The 20,730-nt window shown below is 40.2% G+C and overlaps 1 protein-coding gene and 1 pseudogene across 3 annotated transcripts in view; one reads left to right on the top strand and one right to left on the bottom strand.

Moving 5' to 3' along the window:
* Positions 1–20,730, top strand: part of GRM7 (glutamate metabotropic receptor 7) — an 853,586-nt gene that overhangs the window by 435,803 nt on the left and 397,053 nt on the right. For all 3 annotated transcript variants that reach the window (XR_015726624.1, XM_087866838.1, XM_045808129.2), the window contains exon 4: positions 3,186–3,340. Coding sequence is in view for 2 of the 3 variants with exons in the window: in XM_087866838.1 (XP_087722964.1) it covers positions 3,186–3,340 (155 nt within the window). In the remaining variant the exon portion in view is untranslated. The remainder of the gene's footprint in view (positions 1–3,185; positions 3,341–20,730) is intronic.
* On the bottom strand, positions 15,807–15,887 carry LOC148108912 (U2 spliceosomal RNA; annotated as a pseudogene).

The following is a 20,730-nucleotide window of genomic DNA, read 5'->3' as shown; positions in this document are numbered from 1 at the left end:
TCTGTCTGGATTTCACAATGCTTTAAAATGTGTTCCTAATTTAACATTTAGACCCTGCCTCCACTCACCCACTTCCACACCCAGAATGCCCAGCTGTGGTCCCCCACAGTCCTGATTGCTCCTCCTCGTGGTCTTTATTCACGGTGGTTTTCTCTCTCCTTCTCTACTTGTTGAAATTGTCTGTTTTTCAAAGTCCATCTCGAACATGCTCTTCTCCATGAAACTGTTTCTGGTCACCCCTTGAATGTATTATTTCTCTCCTTAAATATTATTGAGTGGTGCACTTCGGGCATTTTTCTTCTACACTTCGGGTTATAGTTCTATAAAACATTTTGTTTTCATAATATTACTCTTGGTTTTTTTTTTGGCTTATTTCTTATTCATCTCTGTTGATATATTGATACATGTCTTAATTGTCTCATAAATGTTTTTCACACATATTTTCCAAATATGTAATACATTGATAAGGTGTGGCTTTGTGTTTATCTCCACATGCATTGTACATGTCACATAAAAGATTACCGCAAATAGCTCTGGTGACTAATGCATGATAATACTCCTGTCTTGTAGGTAATGTGAGGTTTTAATTTGGGATATAAAAACGCGTGCAATCTGCTCAATAGCTACGCTCATTCTTTTGCTTTGGGGTTTGTTTGTGTGCTGAATAGTATCGTATACGGTGATTCGTAGCAGTGAGAGTGGAAATAGCTCTTGAACACAGTCATAAAATTCAAGCGCGTATAGAAGTTTCTTCCGAAACATGATCTTAAATATACTGATGTCTGAACAGTACTGTTAACTCACAATGTTATGTTATTTCTTTCTTCAGAAGATTTACACTGTAAATGGGAAATTTTGAGATTTCTTAGAACATTAACTTCAAATACTTTGTCAGAGAATGACAGTAAGGAGACAGTAATATCTAGATTTTAAAGCTAAAATAAATGCAAAGTAAGTCATGGGTGCCGATAATTTGGATTTTAGACAAGAGTGGATCCTTCTTCTGGAACACTTCATTCTGATTATAGAAATAATATATAACTACTGTATGTTCACTGGAAAAGGGAAACGTTTTTTGTTGTTGTTGCTCTTTGTTGAAAGGAGCCATTAAGTTGACTTTGTTCCCTGATTATCTAGAAAAAATAAAAGTTAGACTAATCTAAAAAAAAATCAAGGTTAAATAATTTCATATAAAATGTGCAATCCCAATACTCAGAGATAGCATAAAATTCTGGGTTGATGTTTGCCAGCGCTTTTTTCCAAACATACATGGATTTTCCCCAAAAGAATCTCCCGCTTCTTATCTTCTACTTTTTGTAATTCACATTTTCACTTTTGATGCCCTAAGTATTTTTAAATGGTTTAATCTTGTCTATCATTGTCAATAAACCCACACTTTTCCATTTATATTAAAGTGAACATCTACTTTTTGCATTTATGTAGTTTTGTCTTTTCCCCCCTGTTTTACTTGGCTTCTGCCCATCGTTCCAACCTCTTCAACCTCAGCAGTGCCTTCTCGGTGGATTATTAGGTTAACAATACATTGTGTATGATCGTTATTTTTCTGTGCTCTTAGACGACCCTATACTCCTAACTGTGTGTATATATACACATGTACAAGCAACATTTAGTTAGCTTTTCTTATATATGAGTTGAATAATCTTTTGCAGTTTTTTTAATTGATTTTTCTTTTTAAAAAGTGCTTGTGGGAATCTAAGTATATTCTGAGTTGCTTTCTAATCCATCCTCACTGTCATTTCTTCAGACAGTACCCTGCTGCTCTGCATTGAGCTTGTCTGCAGTAATGAATGTATGTTTTTGACAGCGTATTTGATCATTTCCTTTGGATCAATTAATAGAAATTGTATCTTTTGGTCAAGAGTACAAAGAATTGATTGTGTTTATTTTTATTAAAATAATAAATGCACATATTAAGAAAATTAAAACATGAGTGCACTTTGACGCAAGCAGTGGTATCCTGTCCTGTCCCTTCCAACTTCAGGCCTTTGGTGGACAGGTCAGACATCCGAGTTGCCGTTCCATTAGAGGGTCTCTCTATGTCAGTATATACAATTCTTTTTCTAGAGTGGTCCAGATTTTTCCAGAAAAGCTATTTTCTACCTGGGGTGACACTCCCTTAGTTTCTAGCATTCTGTAAGCAGAAATGTAGATTTCCTAGAGGGTCTTACCTTTTTAATACTTAGTGGTAAATTTAACTTACCTTCCTCCCCCTCATGTTTAACTCACCATCTCTTACTCATAACCTTCTGGTATTTTGATGTTTACAATATCAGAACCCATTCCTTAAAATTTTATTAGTAATTTGCCATTTCATTTTCTGCCTGGAAGAAAAAGAAAGAAACCTAAGGTTTTGCTATTTTATATAGAACCTTTCAACCAATTCTCCTTTATTTGGCCATGTACCTATGTGATACTTAGTATCTCCAAGTCTTGAGAAACAAAGAAACCACTTTTCCAGTGGTTTAACCCACCCAAGGAGCTTTAGTTGTAGCTTCCTCTGTTGTATAAATAATTACCTCTTATCTACCTCTTCTTTCAAAAATATATTTTAATAACTTTACTATGAATGATTAGTTTTCCTTTTATTTGCATTGTTGCCCGTGTTATTTATGTACTATTTTTATTTATGAACATGGGCTATACAATTTCAAGTATAACATATGTGTTCATTTTAATAATTTGAGACCCTTAATTTAGATTGACATGTTGCTTTCCAGAAATTATACATACTACCAGCAGTGAATGCAAGCAATCATTTCTCCTGCCCCATGCCCAAACTCACAAACCAAACCAAACCAAAACACATCTTTTGGCCAACATGGGAAGCAAATGTGATATCTTCCCCTAATTTATACTTTTCTCCTTTCTAATCTGTATGAATATGTATCTCCAGTTTATTAATTATTGATATTTCTCTTTTTTTCTTTTGACTTTTAATGTTTCTTTCCTCTTTTCCTCAAGCTGCTTTGATCATTTTTCTTAGTGGTTTATAAAATCTCTTTATATATGCAGGATATAAATCCTTTGACATACTTTTTTTTTGCCATTAATTACATACTTTTCGAGAACTGGTAGCTTGCTTTCCTTCTGCTTCATTCCCAACACATATATGTCCAGCAGCTGCTCCTTAACATTCATATAACTTTTCATGTTCTTTTTCACAGGCAGATCCTTGCAGCAGCCAAAAGAGCTGACCAAGTGGGCCATTTTCTTTGGGTGGGATCAGACAGCTGGGGATCCAAAATCAACCCACTGCACCAGCACGAAGATATCGCAGAAGGAGCCATCACCATTCAGCCCAAGCGAGCAACTGTGGAAGGTATGGGTTTCAGCAGTTGTAAAATCCGCTAAGAGAGTGGTCTGTGCCATGCAGGATGGCTAAATCACGTGTCTCTTTGAGGGTTTGGTGTTTTTACATAATTTATGCAGTATCATTTCAAATGTGTAGCCATGAAATGCAAATTAGGCCATATATCTGGTCTGTTCTTTTAGTTGATATTCCTCTTTTGAAGAGATCATGTATTTTCATAATAATTAGCATATTTTTTTTTCATTATGGCACCAGAGCTTTCCAAGAGAAGAGCATTACCGTTAATAAGTGAAATAATAACACAATCCAAGTGTGCTTAAGTGAACTGCATTTTCTGAGAGAATATTTTCCCTTTACAATTTATCCATTACTTCTACAGCAGGGTAACTACAGGGATCCTTTCCCTCATTACTTTGTGGGGTTTCTTCCAGCCCCCACGATGGCACAGCACACTACCTCTCTTGGGCACCAGTACCACCTTGCCTTCATGGGTCTCTTTTGTTCTTGCTCTCTTTTTCTTTCCCTTGCCTTCCTTAATCACTGCCCCCTTTCTTTTCCTTTGCCTTCCTTGCTGCTTCAAAGATTCTTTAAGAGGAAGAAGGTGGAGAGGGCTTTTATTGGCATCCTTCTGATATAACAAAAGTTGCTGATTATAATTTACATTCTCCTTTAATTTGAAAAGTTATTTCTAAAAGAAGATACTGTAAAGAAAAGGAACTCCTCCGCTGGTATCCTGCTTTGTGTTTCTTTTCTGATGGGCCAGGTCTCCAAAGATTCCCTAAAACATGCTGGCTTTGCACATTAAAAAAGCCTCTATCCTCTCACTCAAAAGGGGATCAAATATTTGCATTTCTTTCCATTCTGTCTCTATGCCAATATAATTAATTATTCTCCCCTGAAGGCTGCATGGTCTGTGGAGACCTTTTTGAACAAGTCAGGTTGTGGTTCTGTCACTGTTGCCTTTCTGTGTTATCTGGGGGAGATACAGATCCCATGAGTCACCCATGTGTTCCTTGGGAGTCTTTGAATTCATTTCATTCCCCAGTACGTGTCCTGAGAAGATTGCTTATCTTACAACACAGACCAATGCGTTTGCAGATGGGTTGCAGAAATAAAAGACAGCACTTTAACTATCTCCATTCCTTTTTACTCCAAATTTTGAGTGTTTACTGCGTGTCTTGCTCTGTTCTAAAAGTTGAAAAAAACAAGATAAGGACAAAATTCTTACCTTCAAAGCATACAGAGCTGAGAGAAGTTGTCAAAAATAGCCAATGACTAGGTCAAATGAGATACTGTGTAAGCACAGTATGGAACAGATACCACAGGGCACAAAGGAAAGACTGAAGAAGTTTCTCTTGGGTGGTGAGAGTGTGGTTGAGAGATACTCCTGAGAGGAGTGATGACTTGAAGTTCATCAGGCAGACGATGAGAAGAACGTCTTGTACTCCCAACCCAGGGGATGGGAAAAGAAGAGTGAAGGACACACTGCGGTAACAGCAAATAACTCATTCTGCAGAACAGTCCTGCATTATGGTTCTGAAATTCTTACAGTTCTTTAGAAATGTTCCCATTTCCAGTACATTAGGAGTATTCTTCTCTTCCCAAAAGTTCCAGTCACTACACCATTGGCCCAACTGACTCCTTTCTATCCTTTAGATCTCTGCTTAGATATTAATTTTCCTTGGAAGCTACATGTGACCATTCTACCCCAGCCAAGTTTGAGTTAGAAGCCCTTTCTGTTGCTTCTGCAGCATCCTACATGACCCCTACTGTTATAACACCTCTTTACTTGTCTCTGCCTGGAAATATATCTCCTATGCACCCCCTGCATTGTATCCCCAGCACCTAGAACTTGGCCTGCATATGGCAGGTGCTCAAACAGATTTTTAAGTGGTTGGACACTGGAGTGGATGGAGGAATCACAGGCTACCTGAACTTCTGCCCAAATACACTAGAAAAATGGGCCTGCGTTGGATTATGAATGGTCTTGAAATTACACTAGGGGATGTGTTCTTTATTCTGAAAGTTTGGGCAGCATCTGAAAAGTGAAATGTGATCAAAGGGGGTTAGAAAGTTCACTGGGCGCCTGGGTGGCACAGTCGTTAAGCATCTGCCTTCGGGTCAGGTTGTGATCCCGGCGTTCTGGGATCGAGCCCCACATCAGGCTCCTCCGCTGGGAGCCTGCTTCTTCCTCTCCCACTCCCCCTGCTTGTGTTCCCTCTCTCACTGGCTGTCTCTCTCTGTCAAATAAATACATAAAATCTTAAAAAAAAAAAAGATAATAGGTTGGCAAGTTAAGTTTAAAAAACAAAAGTTCACTCAGGTGACCTTATGGAGAGGTGAATGTAGGAGTTAGATGAGAGCTAAAGCAAGCAGGAAAGGACTGAGGTCCTTTCTTCCTCAGCTGGAGATGCCACATAGACATGGATGCCCATACTCCCTGGTTACCAGCTCCAGTTTCATGATATTTATGGGAATTACTAAGTATCTTGAAGTTTTTATAAATTCTTGAAAAAAATATTTCCTGCTATGTATTTAGGTATTTAGGGATGCCCAGAGTTTGTTTTTTCTTTCTTATTTTCTTTCTTCCTTTCTTTCTTTCTTTCTTTCTTTCTTTCTTTCTTTCTTTCTTTCTTTCTTTTTCTTTCTTTCTTTCTTTCTTTCTTTCTTTCTTTCTTTCTTTCTCTTTCTTTCTTTTTCTTTCTTTATCTTTTTTTATACACAGAGTTCTTAAGTCAGACATAAAACAGCATCTTAAATCTGCAAATATATATATATAGAGAGAGAGAGAGAGAGAGAGTCCCAAACGATGAAATGAAAGAGAAGTATTGTCAACAACAGAAACATTGGAATGTGATGGAGCAGCAATTCTTTATATAAAACTCTCCATCCCTAACCAGATAGAAATGAGGATTTTTTGGTAGCCGGTGTGTGTGGCTTCTGTCTAACCATATTGTCTATGTGCAGTGCTACAAAGAACAGCGTGGATTTGTTCACTCAGGAGATGAAACCTCAAGGTTGTGGCTGTGCATTTATAGTGACACACTCCTGAGGAAGTGAGAAAAGAAATGCATTCACTTGCACTAAGGTTTCTGAACCAAGCTGTGAAATATCACAAATGAAACTAATAATCGAGCACATTCTGTATTGGCAAATAAGTTTTCCTCTCCTGTCTAATTTTTTTTTTTTCTTTCTGATGAATGTTCCATATTGATTTCTACTGCCGTGGAACAGCCTCCAAATATTTATAACGCTGCTATCTCCCTGTATCTCTGTGTTTTATAATGCTGTATGTACAAATGTAAACAGGAAAAAGCCAAGCACTAATCAACATGTTTCTTTTCTTTAGATTTATATTTTGAACATGTTCAGCAAAGATCTGAATTTTTGGCTGGTCTTTTCTCTATCTGCATGAATAATTAACAATAAATTGCTTTAGGCCAAATTGCTAGCGAGCACGTGGCCTCTGTGAAAGTAGTGCTCATCTTCTTTTATCTTTTATCTGTATTTAGTCTCCATTTATAGAATAAAGGGCCTCCGTGTTTGCTAGCCAAGTGTGTTGTTCTTCCCCCTTTCAATTGGGTGATGATAGGAATTGTGCCCAGGAGAGGTCAGCCGTGGCCCCGGTGGCTGCCCGACATTCGCAGGATATCTGGAGAATGTCTCCACAACTTGGCAGCTCTCCTCCAGCTCCTGAGCCAAAACACTTCTGTAATTTTCAGTTTCTCTGAATTGTCCGATGAGCCAAGGATCCCTGGCCTGTTCCTCTCTTCTGTTGCCCCATTAACTAGGATTCTCTGTCATCCTCTCCAGCCCCCAACAAGTCCTCAGAGCAAAAAGTGCCCATGTCACCTTCAACTCTTTGCCCTAAAAGGCTCTCTGCTTCTCTGAGAATAGGCTGTCCAAGGCAGCCTCTAATTATAGTCAACAGGGATCATGGACCAGCATCTTTTCATCTCTGCCATCATCATTAACATTAGGGAGCTAGCGTAATGAAGGGTGGATTTTCAAACCTAACTAAAATGGCTGTGACTATTGGTGATGCTTTCAAATGGGGTTGTAGAACAGCTTGCTTCCTGAATTAGATCCGCAGTATACCTAGGAGAGACAGAACATGCTCTGGACCTGGCATAAAAAACGTTGATTATTTCATGCTTTTTTAATTCAAGATTGAAATGAATTCTTTATTTTTCCTAAAACCAGAGATCAAAGCTATGAAGAGCTGAACTAAAATATTTCTGGCTCCAATTTAGATTTGTCCTACTTTAGCCTTCTTTGAGTACCTGGAATGTTCCACATGTACCACAAGATTTTGTTAGGGGAATGGGAGAAAATGACAGGAAAGGAAGCATTGCCTTAAACCACAGGGCTATTTCTGAGCAACGCATCTGCCTTTTAGGTCCATCACCTGTGTTATAAGAGAGCAGTTAGAGGACTGCCTGGTCAGTGTCATACCAATTTCTTTATTGAATCTTTTACAGATAGTTTATAAACTCTAGCAGGGTATCAGGGACCAACCTAAACAGTGAGATATAGCAAGTGACAGTCTAGACCAGGTCCCTGCTCTCATGGAGTTGCCTACTACAATTGGAGGTGACAAGTGATGATGAAGAAAAGTATAAACAAGAAAATATCGTATTACAATAATTTCCATATTTTTTTTCCCCTGAAAGACCAGCTTGTAAATATTTGAGATACAAAGGAAGAAGAGAGACCAGGACACAATACAGGTCGAAACAAAGATGGGGAGGATGTGGGTGCAGGTCAATGGCTCGAGTCTCTCTAGCCACCTCTGGATTCCTGGCTCATATTCATATCAGAGTCTTTCACTGGTTAAAATCCACCAAGGTTTCCCATTTCCCTATTTCTTACTGATCTGGAAAATAAGTTTTTCTTCAAGATAGATCAAATCATGAATCTTTTCAAAAGACTACCTGCTTTTCCCAGAGTTAGTCTACCCTGCAAAACGAAGCTCATTGCTCTCTAAGTCCAGAATGTGCCGCATACCCCGTTTACAGTGAGCACCAAACATACCGTGCTCACCTGTAGCGCTGAGAGCTAGATTCTGAACCTTGCCTACAGCCTGTGGGTTCCCTGAGCTTAGCCGCTATCTTTGCTTTTACTCCCTTGGCGTGTACTGGAGGATCTGGCACATTGTAAATTTTTAAAAAGCAAAGTTTGTCTTTTTGTGTCATCTATCTGAAACTATCTATAATACCTGAATATGCAAATGACTGCATTTTTGTGCAAACTTGAAGTTTTCTCGGTATGGGGAAAAATATGTCTGCCGCGACACCGCCTGCAGCGCTGCAGCGTTGATTCAGGAGAAGGACGAGACACAGACAGGTTAGCTTGAGAAAGAGAGCGTGGGTGCAGGGGACAACCGCCAGGCGTGCCACCGCCAAGAGTGCGATTGCCCCGAACAGCTGCAACCTTGCATATTTATTGGCAATAAACAATCAAAGACAATCAAGGGAATGTTCCGTATTACATCCTAGCGAATAGTAGTACGTCACGGGGAAGGTCACGGGATTAGATGATGTAACGTTCAGCAATGCGGCCTATTCTTAAACGTACTTCTATGGACCCCGTGGGCTATTGTCAAGAGCAATCAAGTTTCGGTTGGGGCGGTGTTCTGCCCTGAGCGAGCTGGGCGTTCCCGGCCGCTGTGCTCTGACAGTTACGCTAAAGCCCGCAAGGTCACAAACATGTTTTCCTGTTATATCCTTAGCATAAGCTCTCGGCCAGTGGCTGCTGCATATGTCCACAATAGTTTCTCTTTGCCTTTGTATTCTAAGACATTTAGTAGAAAGGCCACGTTCAGGAACTCCCGGGGTCTCATTCGGGATCACTCCAGGAATTTCAAAGTGGGTTTGCACACGTTTCCTTTTGTTTGTCTTTGGAGCACCTCTTGCCTTCTTGGTCTTCTTGCTTTTGTTTGCAGGGCTCGAGAGACTTGCTGGGCAGGACCGGCACCATGGCTCAATTAGGTGACTTGTTGGGATGTTCTAAATACACAAGGGAAGCCTCAGCTCTGACTCCTCAGAGACTAGGAAGCACAGATAAGGCTGCCTCTGTTTGTCTTAGACATTCCAGTGGGAACTTCCTTTCCAGACCTACTGTTTCTACTAATAGAATAGACTGAAAGAGAGAGGGCGGGCAGGTCACAGGGGTGAGAAGAATAGGTGTGTAAAGAAAAACACCATCTTATTTTTCATCTTGTGTTGTTTAAACTAGAGACTGTTGGCCTTGAGCAAGTGGTAAGAAATGTAAACAGAGACATCTGCAACCTAAATAATATGGAAAGCTGAAAACAATTCGCTTTATGCGTATAAAGGCCCAAGTTTTGAGCCATGCTGTCTCCTGTCTCCTAGGATAGATGCTTTCCTAAGGGGCTTCACTTAACTGGCCTCCCATCATTTCCTACCCAGCGAATATGGAAACCAGCAAGAAAGTATCCATTCTGTTTGTACCATATGCTGTCTCATGACCCCAGTACCCTGAACACTCATAGTTAATAGTCGGATCACTAGTATGTCCCACTGATTGAATTTTTTGCTACAAAGAACTAGCTAGTTTTGATTCTAAATGTATTTACTGCAGGAATATGTGTTACCATAATTATTTATATAATTAAGATTGTATAAACCAATGAAGTAAGTGCAGAGAGAGTAAAAGAGAGAGAGAGAGAGAGAGAGATGCTGTTTCAAAGAAGATACATTTGAATTCTTTGGAAAGATTTGATAAGTTTGTCACTGTTACTTGTGGGTTAAATTTGGTGCGGATTTTGGAGGGAAATCATAAACACTAGAAACATACTACACCTAATTACTGTGCAATTACATTTAAGATTTTATTTCATTTTAAAGACCAAAATACTGGGGTGCGTGGGTGGCTCAGTTGGTTAAGCGTCTGCCTTCAGCTCAAGTCATCATCCCAGAGTCCTGGGATTGAGCCCAGCAGTGGGCACTTTGCTCAGCAGGGAGTCTGCTTCTCCCTCTCCCTTTGCCTGCCGCGCCCCCTGCTTGTGCTCTCTGTCAAAATAAATAAATAAAATATTAAAAAAAAATAAAGACCACAATACTGAGTTTTATTAGACTTGGTTTTTTTTTCAAGATTATGACAGGGAGGCCAACTGCGTGATGCATGTTCACAAAAAATATTTTGATCCACATCAGAAGATTGACAAGTGAGTGTGTGAGTGTGTGTGTGTGTGTGTGTGTGTGTGTGTGTGTGTGTACGCATGTATGGTTGGATGGATTCTGAGTTAAAACATTTAATATATTTATGTATTTGTAATGATCCATTGCCAAGAAAGAGATTTTTGACTAACTGACCAGGCTTGCATCCCAATTTTATTAAATGATACAGTTTCCAGTGTACTTTAATTTGGGCTTTCCCTCTCTAGGACTTCAGTTTTTCACCTGTAGATGAAACTATATCACGTCAGATGTTCCTTCTAGGAGAAACGTTGTGGGAGTGATTTCAATTATTTCTGCCTACCCTGCGTCCATTGTGTCTTCTCATTATAGCCTCCCCATTCTCACCTGGGGAACCCCACACTCTGCAGTCAATGCATGTGCTTCAAGTGACACTGATCCTAACCCTCGGCTCTGAGATTGGGCACAGAGTTCATATTACACCCCTGGCTCCAAGTCTGGGTCAGGACTTCTCGTCTTTATAAACTACAGAGCCTGTTTTTGTATAAGATCTTTCAGAATACGTTTCTGTCACTTACAACTCAAACGACCTAACAAATGTGATTGTGTATTAGGACAGCCTTCTGGTAGGCCTTTTGTTAGGTGTTGTATCTGCTCTGAGGTACATCATTTCCAAGCTATTTACTGCACCTGGATGTCCCTGTCTGCCTTTTCTCCCCTTCTTTATCCCTCTCCTGTGCAGTCTGTACATTCTTCTCTTCTGAGACCGTCAGTCTCATCAACCCCATGGTGTTTTCCTTCCCTTGTCCCCTCAGCCTTGCTCCTAGTCTCATCCTCTCAGGCATGCAGTGGCTCTTCTACTCGTGAGGCATGTTCACACATAATCAGTATTCTCTGTATGTATCGGGAGAACGCGACCTGGGATCTAAGTGTGGCTTCAGAGATTTCTGGGAAGTACAAATGAACTATCAGATCACCCTCCAGAAATCTGTTTCAGAATTCAGGAGACCCTTGAGAGAGAATCCCTTCTAAAGGAAGAATGACAAAATGAGTCTGACACAGTAAGAAAGTCTTAGTTGTCAGAAGAAAGAGACAAATTTCCTCTTCCCAGGCCAGAACTCATTGAATTCATACATGATTTCCATAGGGAACAGGCAGACTATATGAAAAAAAAAATAGACCTCCCTCTGTGGTAACACATAAATTCTCAATGACTAACACAACAAACAAATACTGCTCACCCATGTGAAATCTGCTCTGACTTTAGGAGACATTCCAGGGCAGTTGGCCTCAGTGTATTTGTTCAGCCTTCTAGGCTGTTTCTGCCTTATGGCACATCCATATCAACACACTCTGTGCAGCACCGCCAAAAGGAAAGAGACGGCACATTCACAAACTGTTCTTAAATGGTTTTATTTGTTAGGGATGCATGTTACTTCCACATTAATTTCATTGACCAAAGCGAGTCAAAGCAATTTTTCTCTTCAAGGGAAATTCTTCATAGAACTAAAAGAAAGCTGAACATTGCTGAAACTAATTTGTGTTTATCTCAGGTTCCATTTGACTAAAAACTAAATAGAGTATCAACTATTAGGACACTCATAATAATACTTTAGAACGTCCTAATAAGAGTGCAACATATGAAGAGAATAACATTCTCTGTGACTTTGCCCCAGACCTCTGAATAACTTTGACACCGGAAGCACTGCCTTGACATCAATGCAAAACAGGGCATCCTGGTGTCAGTGGAAAATATGGTGCTTGGCAGAACCCTGGAAGTTCCACTGAACCCAGAAGATATCCAGACGAAAAACGGGATTCCTAGGAAATAGATACTCGGCAGACTTGTTCATGAAAATGTATGTGACACCGTTGAACAGACTTTGTGCATGAACCACATGGGAAAGTGTCAGTGGGGCTTGTGAGAGTATAATGTGACTCCGTTTATTCCTGCAGGCTGTGAAGCTTGGGGAAATCCCAGTTCCCTCTGAAAATGCAGATTTGTCATTTCTGACCAATGCTCTTGACTGTTCACCCAGCAGTTCTTTTTTTCACCCTTCTTTTCAGCCAGTGGAAGCCTCCTCATGCTGTGAAGTTGAAAAATGCCACATGCTTACTTACCTAACTCCCGCTGCAGTTAGGGGATGAACAGCTATCCATTTTGGGACCCACGAAAACATTTTCTTTTCTTTCTTTTTTTTTTTAATTTTTTTTTTATTATATTATGTTAGTCACCATACAGTACATCCCTGGTTTTTGATGTAAAGTTGAATGATTCATTAGTTGCGTATAACACCCAGTGCACCATGCAATACGTGCCCTCCTTACTACCCATCACCAGCCTATCCCATTCCCCCACCCCCCTCCCCTCTGAGGCCCTCAGTTTGTTTCCCAGAGTCCATAGTCTCTCAAGCTTCATTCCCCTTCTGATTACCCCCCCTTTCTTTATCCCTTTCTTCCCCTACCAATCTTCCTAGTTCTTATGTTCCGTAGATGAGAGAAATCATATGATAGTTGTCTTTCTCTGCTTGACTTATTTCACTTAGCATTATCTCCTCCAGTGCCATCCATGTTGCAGCAAATGTTGAGAAATCATTCTTTTTGATAGCTGAGTAATATTCTATTGTATATATGGACCACAACTTCTTAATCCAGTCATCTGTTGAAGGGCATCATGGCTCCTTCCACGATTTAGCTATTGTGGACAATGCTGCTATGAACATTGGAGTGCATATGACCCTTCTCTTCACTACGTCTGTACCTTTGGGGTAAATACCCAGTAGTGCAATGGCTGGGTCATAAGGTAGCTCATTTTTTAACTTTTTAAGGGACCTCCACACTGTTTTCCAGAGTGGCTGTACCAACTTGCATTCCCACCAACATCCTCCCCAGCAATTGTTGTTTCTTGCCTTGTCAATTTTTGCCATTCTAACTGGCATAAGGTGGTATCTCAATGTGGTTTTGATTTGAATTTCCCTGATGGCTAATGATTTTGAACATTTTTTCATGTGTCTGTTAGCCATTTGTATGTCATCATTGGAAAAGTGTCTGTTCATATCTTCTGCCCATTTTATGATTTGTTTATTTGTTTCTCGCGTATTGAGTTTGAGAAGTTCTTTGTAGATCTTGGATACCAGTCTTTTATCTGTAGCATCATTTGCAAATATATTCTCCCATTCCGTGGGCTGCCTCTTAGTTTTTTTGACTGTTTCCTTGGCTGTGCAGAAGCTTTTTATCTTGATGAAGTCCCATAAATTCATTTCATCTTTTGTTTCTCTTGCCTTTGGAGATGTGTCATGAAAAAACTTGCTTTGGCCGATGTCATAGAGCTTGCTGCCTATGTTCTCCTCTAGAATTTTGATGGATTCCTGTCTCACATCGAGGTCTTTCATCCATTTGGAGTTTATTTTTGTGTATGGTGTAAGAGAGTGGTCAAGTTTCATTCTTTTCCATGTAGCTGTCCAATTTTCCCAGCACCATTTATTGAAGAGACTGTCTTTTTTCCACCGGATGTTTTTTCCTGCTTTATCAAATATTAGTTGCCCAAAGAGCCGAGGGTCCATTTCTGGGTTCTCTATTCTGTTCCATTGGTCTATGTGTCTGTTTTTGTGCCAGTACCATGCTGTCTTTGTGATCACAGCTTTGTAGTACAGCTTGAAATCCGGGATTGTGATGCCCCCAGCTTTGTTTTTCCTTTTCAACAGTTCCTTGGCGATTCGGGGCCTTTTCTGGTTCCATACAAATTTAAGGACTATTTGTTACAGTTCTTTGAAAAATGTCCTCGGTATTTTGATCGGGATAGCATTGAAAGTGTAGATTGCTCTGGGTAGCATGGACATTTTAACTATGTTAATTCTTCCAATCCATGAGCATGCAATATTTTTCCATCTTTTTTTGTCTTCCTCAACGTCTCTCAAGAGTGATTTATAAATTCTAGAATATAGAACCTTTACGTCTCTGGTTAAGTTAATTCCAAGATAACGTATGGTTTTTGGTGCTATTGAAAATGGGATGGATTCCCTAATTTCTCTTTCTTCAGTCTCATTATCCATGTATAGAAATGCAACTGATTTCTGAGCATTGATTTTGTATCCTGCCACATTACTGAATTGCTCTATAACTTCTAAGAGTTTGGGAGTGGATTCTTTTAGGTTTTCCATATAGAGTATCACGTCATCTGTGAAGAGACACATTTTGACTTCTTCTTTGCCAATTTGGATACCTTTTATCCCTTTTTGTTGTCTGATTGCTGTTGCAAGGACTTCTAGTACTATGTTGAATAATAGTGGCGAGAGTGGGCATCCTTGTCGTGTTCCTGATCTTAAGGGAAAGGCTTCCAGCTTTTCCCCATTGAGAATGATATTTGCTGTAGGCTTTTCATAGATGGTTTTTATGAGATTGAGGAATGTACCCTCTATCCCTACACTCTGAAGGGTTTTAATCAGGAAAGGATGCTGTATTTTGTCAAATACTTTTTCTGCATCTATTGAGAGAATCATATGATTTTTGAATTTTTCTTTCTCGATAAAATCTAAGACACTGATCGATTTGCGAATGTTGAACCGCCCTTCCATCCCAGGGATGAATCCCACTTGGTCATGATGGATAATCCTTTTAATGTACTTTGGATTCTATTAGCCGGGATCTTGTTGAGGATTTTGGCATCCGTATTCATTAGGGAAATCGGTCTGTAATTCTCCTTTTTGATGGGGTCTTTGCCTGGTTTGGGGATTAAGGTAATATTGGCCTCATAGAATGAGTTTGGTAGCTTTCCTTCTGTTTCTATTTTTTGAAATAGCTTTAGGAGAATAGGTATTATTTCTTCTTTGAATGTTTGGTAGAATTCCCCAGGAAAACCGTCCAGGCCTGGAGTTTTGTTATTTGGAAGGTTGTTTATCACTGACTCAATCTCTTCATAATTAATTGGCCTGTTTAAAAAACCAATTTCTTCCTGTTTCGGTCTTGGTAGTTTATAGGTTTCCAGGAAGGCCTCCATGTCTTCCAGATTGCTTAATTTATTGGCATAGAGCTGTTGATAAAAGTTTCTAATAATCCTTCCAATTTCATTGGTGTTGGTTGTGACCTCTCCTTTTTTATACATAATTTTATTAATTTGGGTCCTTTCTCTATTCTTCTGGATAAGTCTTGCCAGCGGTCTGTCAATTTTATTGATTCTCTCAAAGAACTAGCTTCTAGTTCTGTTGATCTGCTGTACTGTACTTCTGGTTTCTAATTCATTGATTTCTGCTCTAATTTTGGTCAACTGCTTCCTTGTGGGTGGATTAGACCTGTCCCTCTGTTGCTGTTCCAGCTTCTTGAGGTGAGAATATAAAAACTGCATTTTAGATTTTTCTATTCTTTTACACTTGATCTTAGCCAAAAGGCCGAGAAGCGATAGATTTTTCTATTCTTTTGAGTGAGGCTTGGATGGCTATGTATTTCCCCCTTAGGACTGCCTTTGCAGTATCCCATAGATTTTGGACTGTTGTATTTTCATTCTTGTTGGTCTCCATAAATTGTTTAAATTGATTTTTGATTTCCTGGTTTATCGAATCATTCCTGAGCAGGATGGTTCTTAGTCTCCAAGTGTTTGAGTTTCTTCTAAATTTTTCCTTGTGGTTGAGTTCCAATTTCAGCACGTTGTGGTCTGAGAATATGCAGGGAATAATCTCAGTCTTTTGGTATCAGTTGAGACCTGCTTTGTGTCCCAGAACATGGTCTATTCTTGAGAATGTTCCATGGGCATTAGAATAGAATGAGTATTCTTTGGTCCTGGGGTGTAGTGTTCTATATATATCTACGAGGTTTAACTCATCGAGTATGGCATTCAAAGCCCTTGTTTCTTTGTCAATTTTTTGCATGGGTGTTCTGTCTATTTCTGATAGTGGAGTGTTGAGGTCCCCTACTATTAACGTATTTTTATCTATATGTCTCTTTATTCTGGTTACGAGTTGGCTTGTGTATCTTGCTGCTCCCCTGGTGGGGGCATATATATTTATAATTGTCATATCCACTTGTTGGATACATCCTTTAAGAATAATATAGTGCCCTTCTGTGTCTCTAACTATAGTCTTTAGTTTAAAATCCAATCTGTCTGATATGAGAATTGCTACCCCAGCTTTCTTTTGAGGTCCATGGGCGTGAAAGATGGTATTCCATCCCTTTACTTTCAGTCTGAATGTATCTTTAGGTTCAGAATGAGTCTCTTGTAGACAGCAAATGGATGGGTCATGTCTTTTTATCCAATCTGCAACCCTGTGGCGTTATGGCAGCATTTAGGCCATTTACATTGAGACTGAATATTGAGAGATATGATTTTAATGATGCCATGTTGCCAGTAAAGTCTTTGTTTCTATCGATTGTGACTTTCTGTTCTGTATCACTCTTGGGTCCTTTTTACCTTTATAGAACCCCCTTAATATCTCCTGTAGGGCTGGTTTCGTGGTTACGAAATTGGTCAATGACTGGCTATTCTGGAAGGTCTTTATTTCTCCATCAATTCTGAATGACACCCTTGCTGGATAAAGGATCCTTGGCTGCATGTTTTTCTCTGAAAGAGCTTTAAAAATGCCCCCCCCAACCCTTTCTCTCATTCCAGGTCTGTGTAGACAGGTCTGACGTAATTCTGATGCTTTTGCCTTGGTCCGTGAGAAATTTCTTTGCCTTGGCCGCTTTCAATACTGTATCCTTGGATCTAATATTTGCAAAATGCACTATGACGTGATGTGGCATAGGTTTGTCATGGTTGAGTTTGGGAGGGGTCCTCTCTGCCTATTGAACACGAATGTTTGTTTCCCTCGCTAGATTAGGGAAGTTTTCAGCTACAATTTGTTCAAATATCTCTTCTAGACCTCTGTTTTTCTCCACCCCCTCGGGGATGCCGATGATTCTGACATTGGAACGTTTCATTGAGTCAGTAATCTCCCGTAACCTACATTCTTGAGCATGGATTTTTTTAAGTCCAGAATCTATTTTAGCTTTCTCTTCTACTAACCCATCCTCCAATTCGCTGATACCTTCTTCTGCCTCATTCGCCCTGGCCATCAGAGCCTCTAGTTCTGACTGCAGTTGGCTCATAGAATTTTTAATTTCTGTCAGATTCGCTCTCATTTCCACCCTTAGAGATTCTATATTCTCATTAACATTTTCGTTAATACTTTTTTCAAGTCTACACATCATCTTGACCATTGTTACTCTTTATTTCATTTCTGATAATTTGGTTATATCCATATCCATTAGTTCTGTGGCAGAGGCCACAGACTCATTGTCTTTTCTTTGCTGGGGGGGATTTCTCCTTCTCGTCATTCTGATGAGGAGAGGTTGCGGGGTTGTCCAGAGCCCAAATTATTGACTGGGTCCCAGGCCGTGCGCCCTTGTTTTATAGGCATCTTAGGGATGCGGCTTCTTGATTTTTAAGCCTGTCTTCTGGGGGAGGGGCCTGCGGCGCCGATACTCAGGCAACCCTTTTTGGGTAGAGTCTCTGTGTCCCCTGCAAGGGGAGATGGGGATGGGCACCCTGTGAGCCAGTGTTTCCAGGCTTTTGTTCTCTGGCAGCTTTCCCTGGTGGTTTGCTGTGCCTCTTCTGAGAGTCAGAGCAGCAGTGGCCGAATCTCAGCCTCTGTCTCAGAAAAGGGGGATCGCGCACCGCTCTCCACTGATGTTCTGGCCACTTTAACTCTGTTTCTGTTGGTGCTGCTCAACCCTGCAGCGTCCCGGGGATGTGTGCCCCACACCCGGCGTCCCAGCCCTCACTTCCAGGGCCGGTGTGTCTCTGTCCTTTGTGTTTCTAACGCCGCCAGCCGCCAGCCGCCCCCGCACTCCGGAGCTCCCGGTCTCAGTCTGGTTCCAGTGAGCGCACCGGAGCTCCGTTTCAGTCTGGTCGTGGATTCACCGGCTCACGGTCTCAGTCTGCTGTCTCACGGGTGCCGGTCCGCGAGCCCGCCCGCTCCCCTGTGCAGGTGGCTACCGCTTCCCGGCGCCCGGACACGGTGGCTCCCTCCCCCTTCCATTTATCTTCCGATATCTTTGCGCGGTTTCACGGCTCCCCACTTGGTACCTCAATACTCAGCGCTGGAGATGTTCATTTGTAGAGATCCAGATGTATCTTCCTGCGTCTCAGGCTGATTCCGTGGATGTTCAGGCTGGTCTGGTACCTATTCAGCTCTACTCAGGGGACTGGGTGAAAAAGGGGTCCCCTTCTCCTCCGCCATCTTAACTCCCAATCCATGAAAACATTTTCTGAAGGAACTTCTCAGAAACATTTTCTTCTCTTAGGGGAAAAAAAAGAAAGAAAAAAAAGCATGTTACTACAGCAGTGATCCAACTTATTGTCCAATCCAGGACAAATTAGAAGTAAGAGAGGGCATAAGCTGTAATTGTCCCAGGCAAAGTAGAGTCTGTGGTCACCCCTCCCACAAGGAGAAAAACCCCTGCCTTCTACTCTTCTTGTGTTTGTCATGTTATCTTGTGAGGACAGGATACTTGGAGTGATGGCAGTCCTCTTAATGAGGGGAGCAAATGAAATAAAGGAAAGCACAGAAGACAGATGGAAAAACCTGAGTCCATAATGACTTGTTTAAATTGTTGAAACAATCCTGGAATTATTTATCTTGAGGATTTCCTTTCCTATGAGAAAAATTGCCCCTTATCTTTAAGCCACTCTTGAGCTAGATATTCTGTTACATGCAGCCTAAGGTGCCCTTAATCATTCATCTGTCTTAATCACTCCATATACCCAGGACTTGAAAAAGGCCTGTAAAACAATCAACTCTTATAAAATATTTGTTGAATGAATGGATTTTACAAAGTAATGTTTTTGGAAGATGCTTTATGTTTTTAGAGAAATTTTAGGTTTACAGCAAAATTGAGAGGGAGATAAAGAGATTTCCCACATACCCCTTCGACCAGACATGCATAGCCTTCCCCATTATCAATATCACTCACCCCTGCATTGACCCAGAATAGCTGCCCAAAGTCCGTCGTTTACATTAGGCTTCACCTTTGGTGTCATATAATCTATGGGTTTGGAAAAAGTGTATGATGATACATGTTTATCATAATAATATCATACAGAGTATTCACTGTCCTTAGTATACTCTGGGCTCTGGCTGTCAATCCCCCCACCACATACACAAGCAACCACAGATCTTTTATTGTCTCCGTAGTTTTGCCTTTTCTAGAATGTCTTATCACTGGAATCATAGTACTTAGTAGCCTTTTTAGATTGGCTTCTTTAACTTCATATGTATTTAAGTTTCCTCCATGTCTTTTCATGGCTGGGTAGCTCATTTCTCTTTAGTGCTGACTAATATTTCATTGTCTGGATGTGCCACAGTTTATGTGTCCATTCAACTACTAAAGAACATCTTGGCTGCTTCTACGTTTTGGCGATTATGAATAAAGCTGCTATAAATATGTGCAGGATTTTGTGTGGACATGTTTCCAATCACTTTGGGTAAATACCAAGAAGCACAATTGTTGGAATGTATGGTAAGACTGTTGTTTTGTAAGAAACAGCTGAACTATCTCTCAAAGTGGCTGTACCATTTTATATTCCCTCCAGCAATAAGTGAGTGTTCTGTTGTTCTGCATTCCTCCTAGCATTTGGTGTTGTCAGTGTTGGAGAGTCCAGCTATTTGAATAGTGGCATCCATTGTTATTTTAATTTTCATTTCCCTGATGATATATGATGTGGAGCATCTTTTCATGCACTTAATTGTCATCTGTATATTTTATTTGGTGAGGTGTTTGTTAAGGTTTTTGGCCCATTTTTAAAATCAGGTTATTATTATTATTATTTTTTAACATTGAGTTTTAAGAGTTCCTCTTTACTCTCAGTAAGAGCCTTGTGTCACATGTGTCTTTTGCAGATATTTTCCCCCATCTGTGGCTTATCTTCTAATTCTCTTGATAGCATCTTTTGTAAAACAGAAGTTTTTGTTTTCATTTTAATGAAGCACAGCTTATCATTTTTTTCTTTATGGATTGTTACCTTCATGTTGTATCTTAAAAGTCATCAACACACCCAAGGGTATCTAGGTTTTTTCCTATGTTATCTTCTAAGAGTTTTATAATTTTGTGTTTTACATTTAGGTCTATTATCCATTTTTAGTTAATTTTTGTGAAGGGTGTAAGTTTGTATCTAGATGTGATTTTGTTTGAATGTAGGTGTCCAATTGTTCTAGTACCATTTGTTGAAAAGACTCTTTGCTTCATTGAGTTGCCTTTGCTCTTTTGTCA

Source organism: Ursus americanus, chromosome 14 (assembly GCF_024610735.1).
Source record: "Ursus americanus isolate L20-20 chromosome 14, mUrsAme1.1.p, whole genome shotgun sequence".
Lineage (NCBI taxonomy): Eukaryota > Metazoa > Chordata > Mammalia > Carnivora > Ursidae > Ursus > Ursus americanus.
This window is presented reverse-complemented; position numbering and strand designations above follow the sequence as displayed.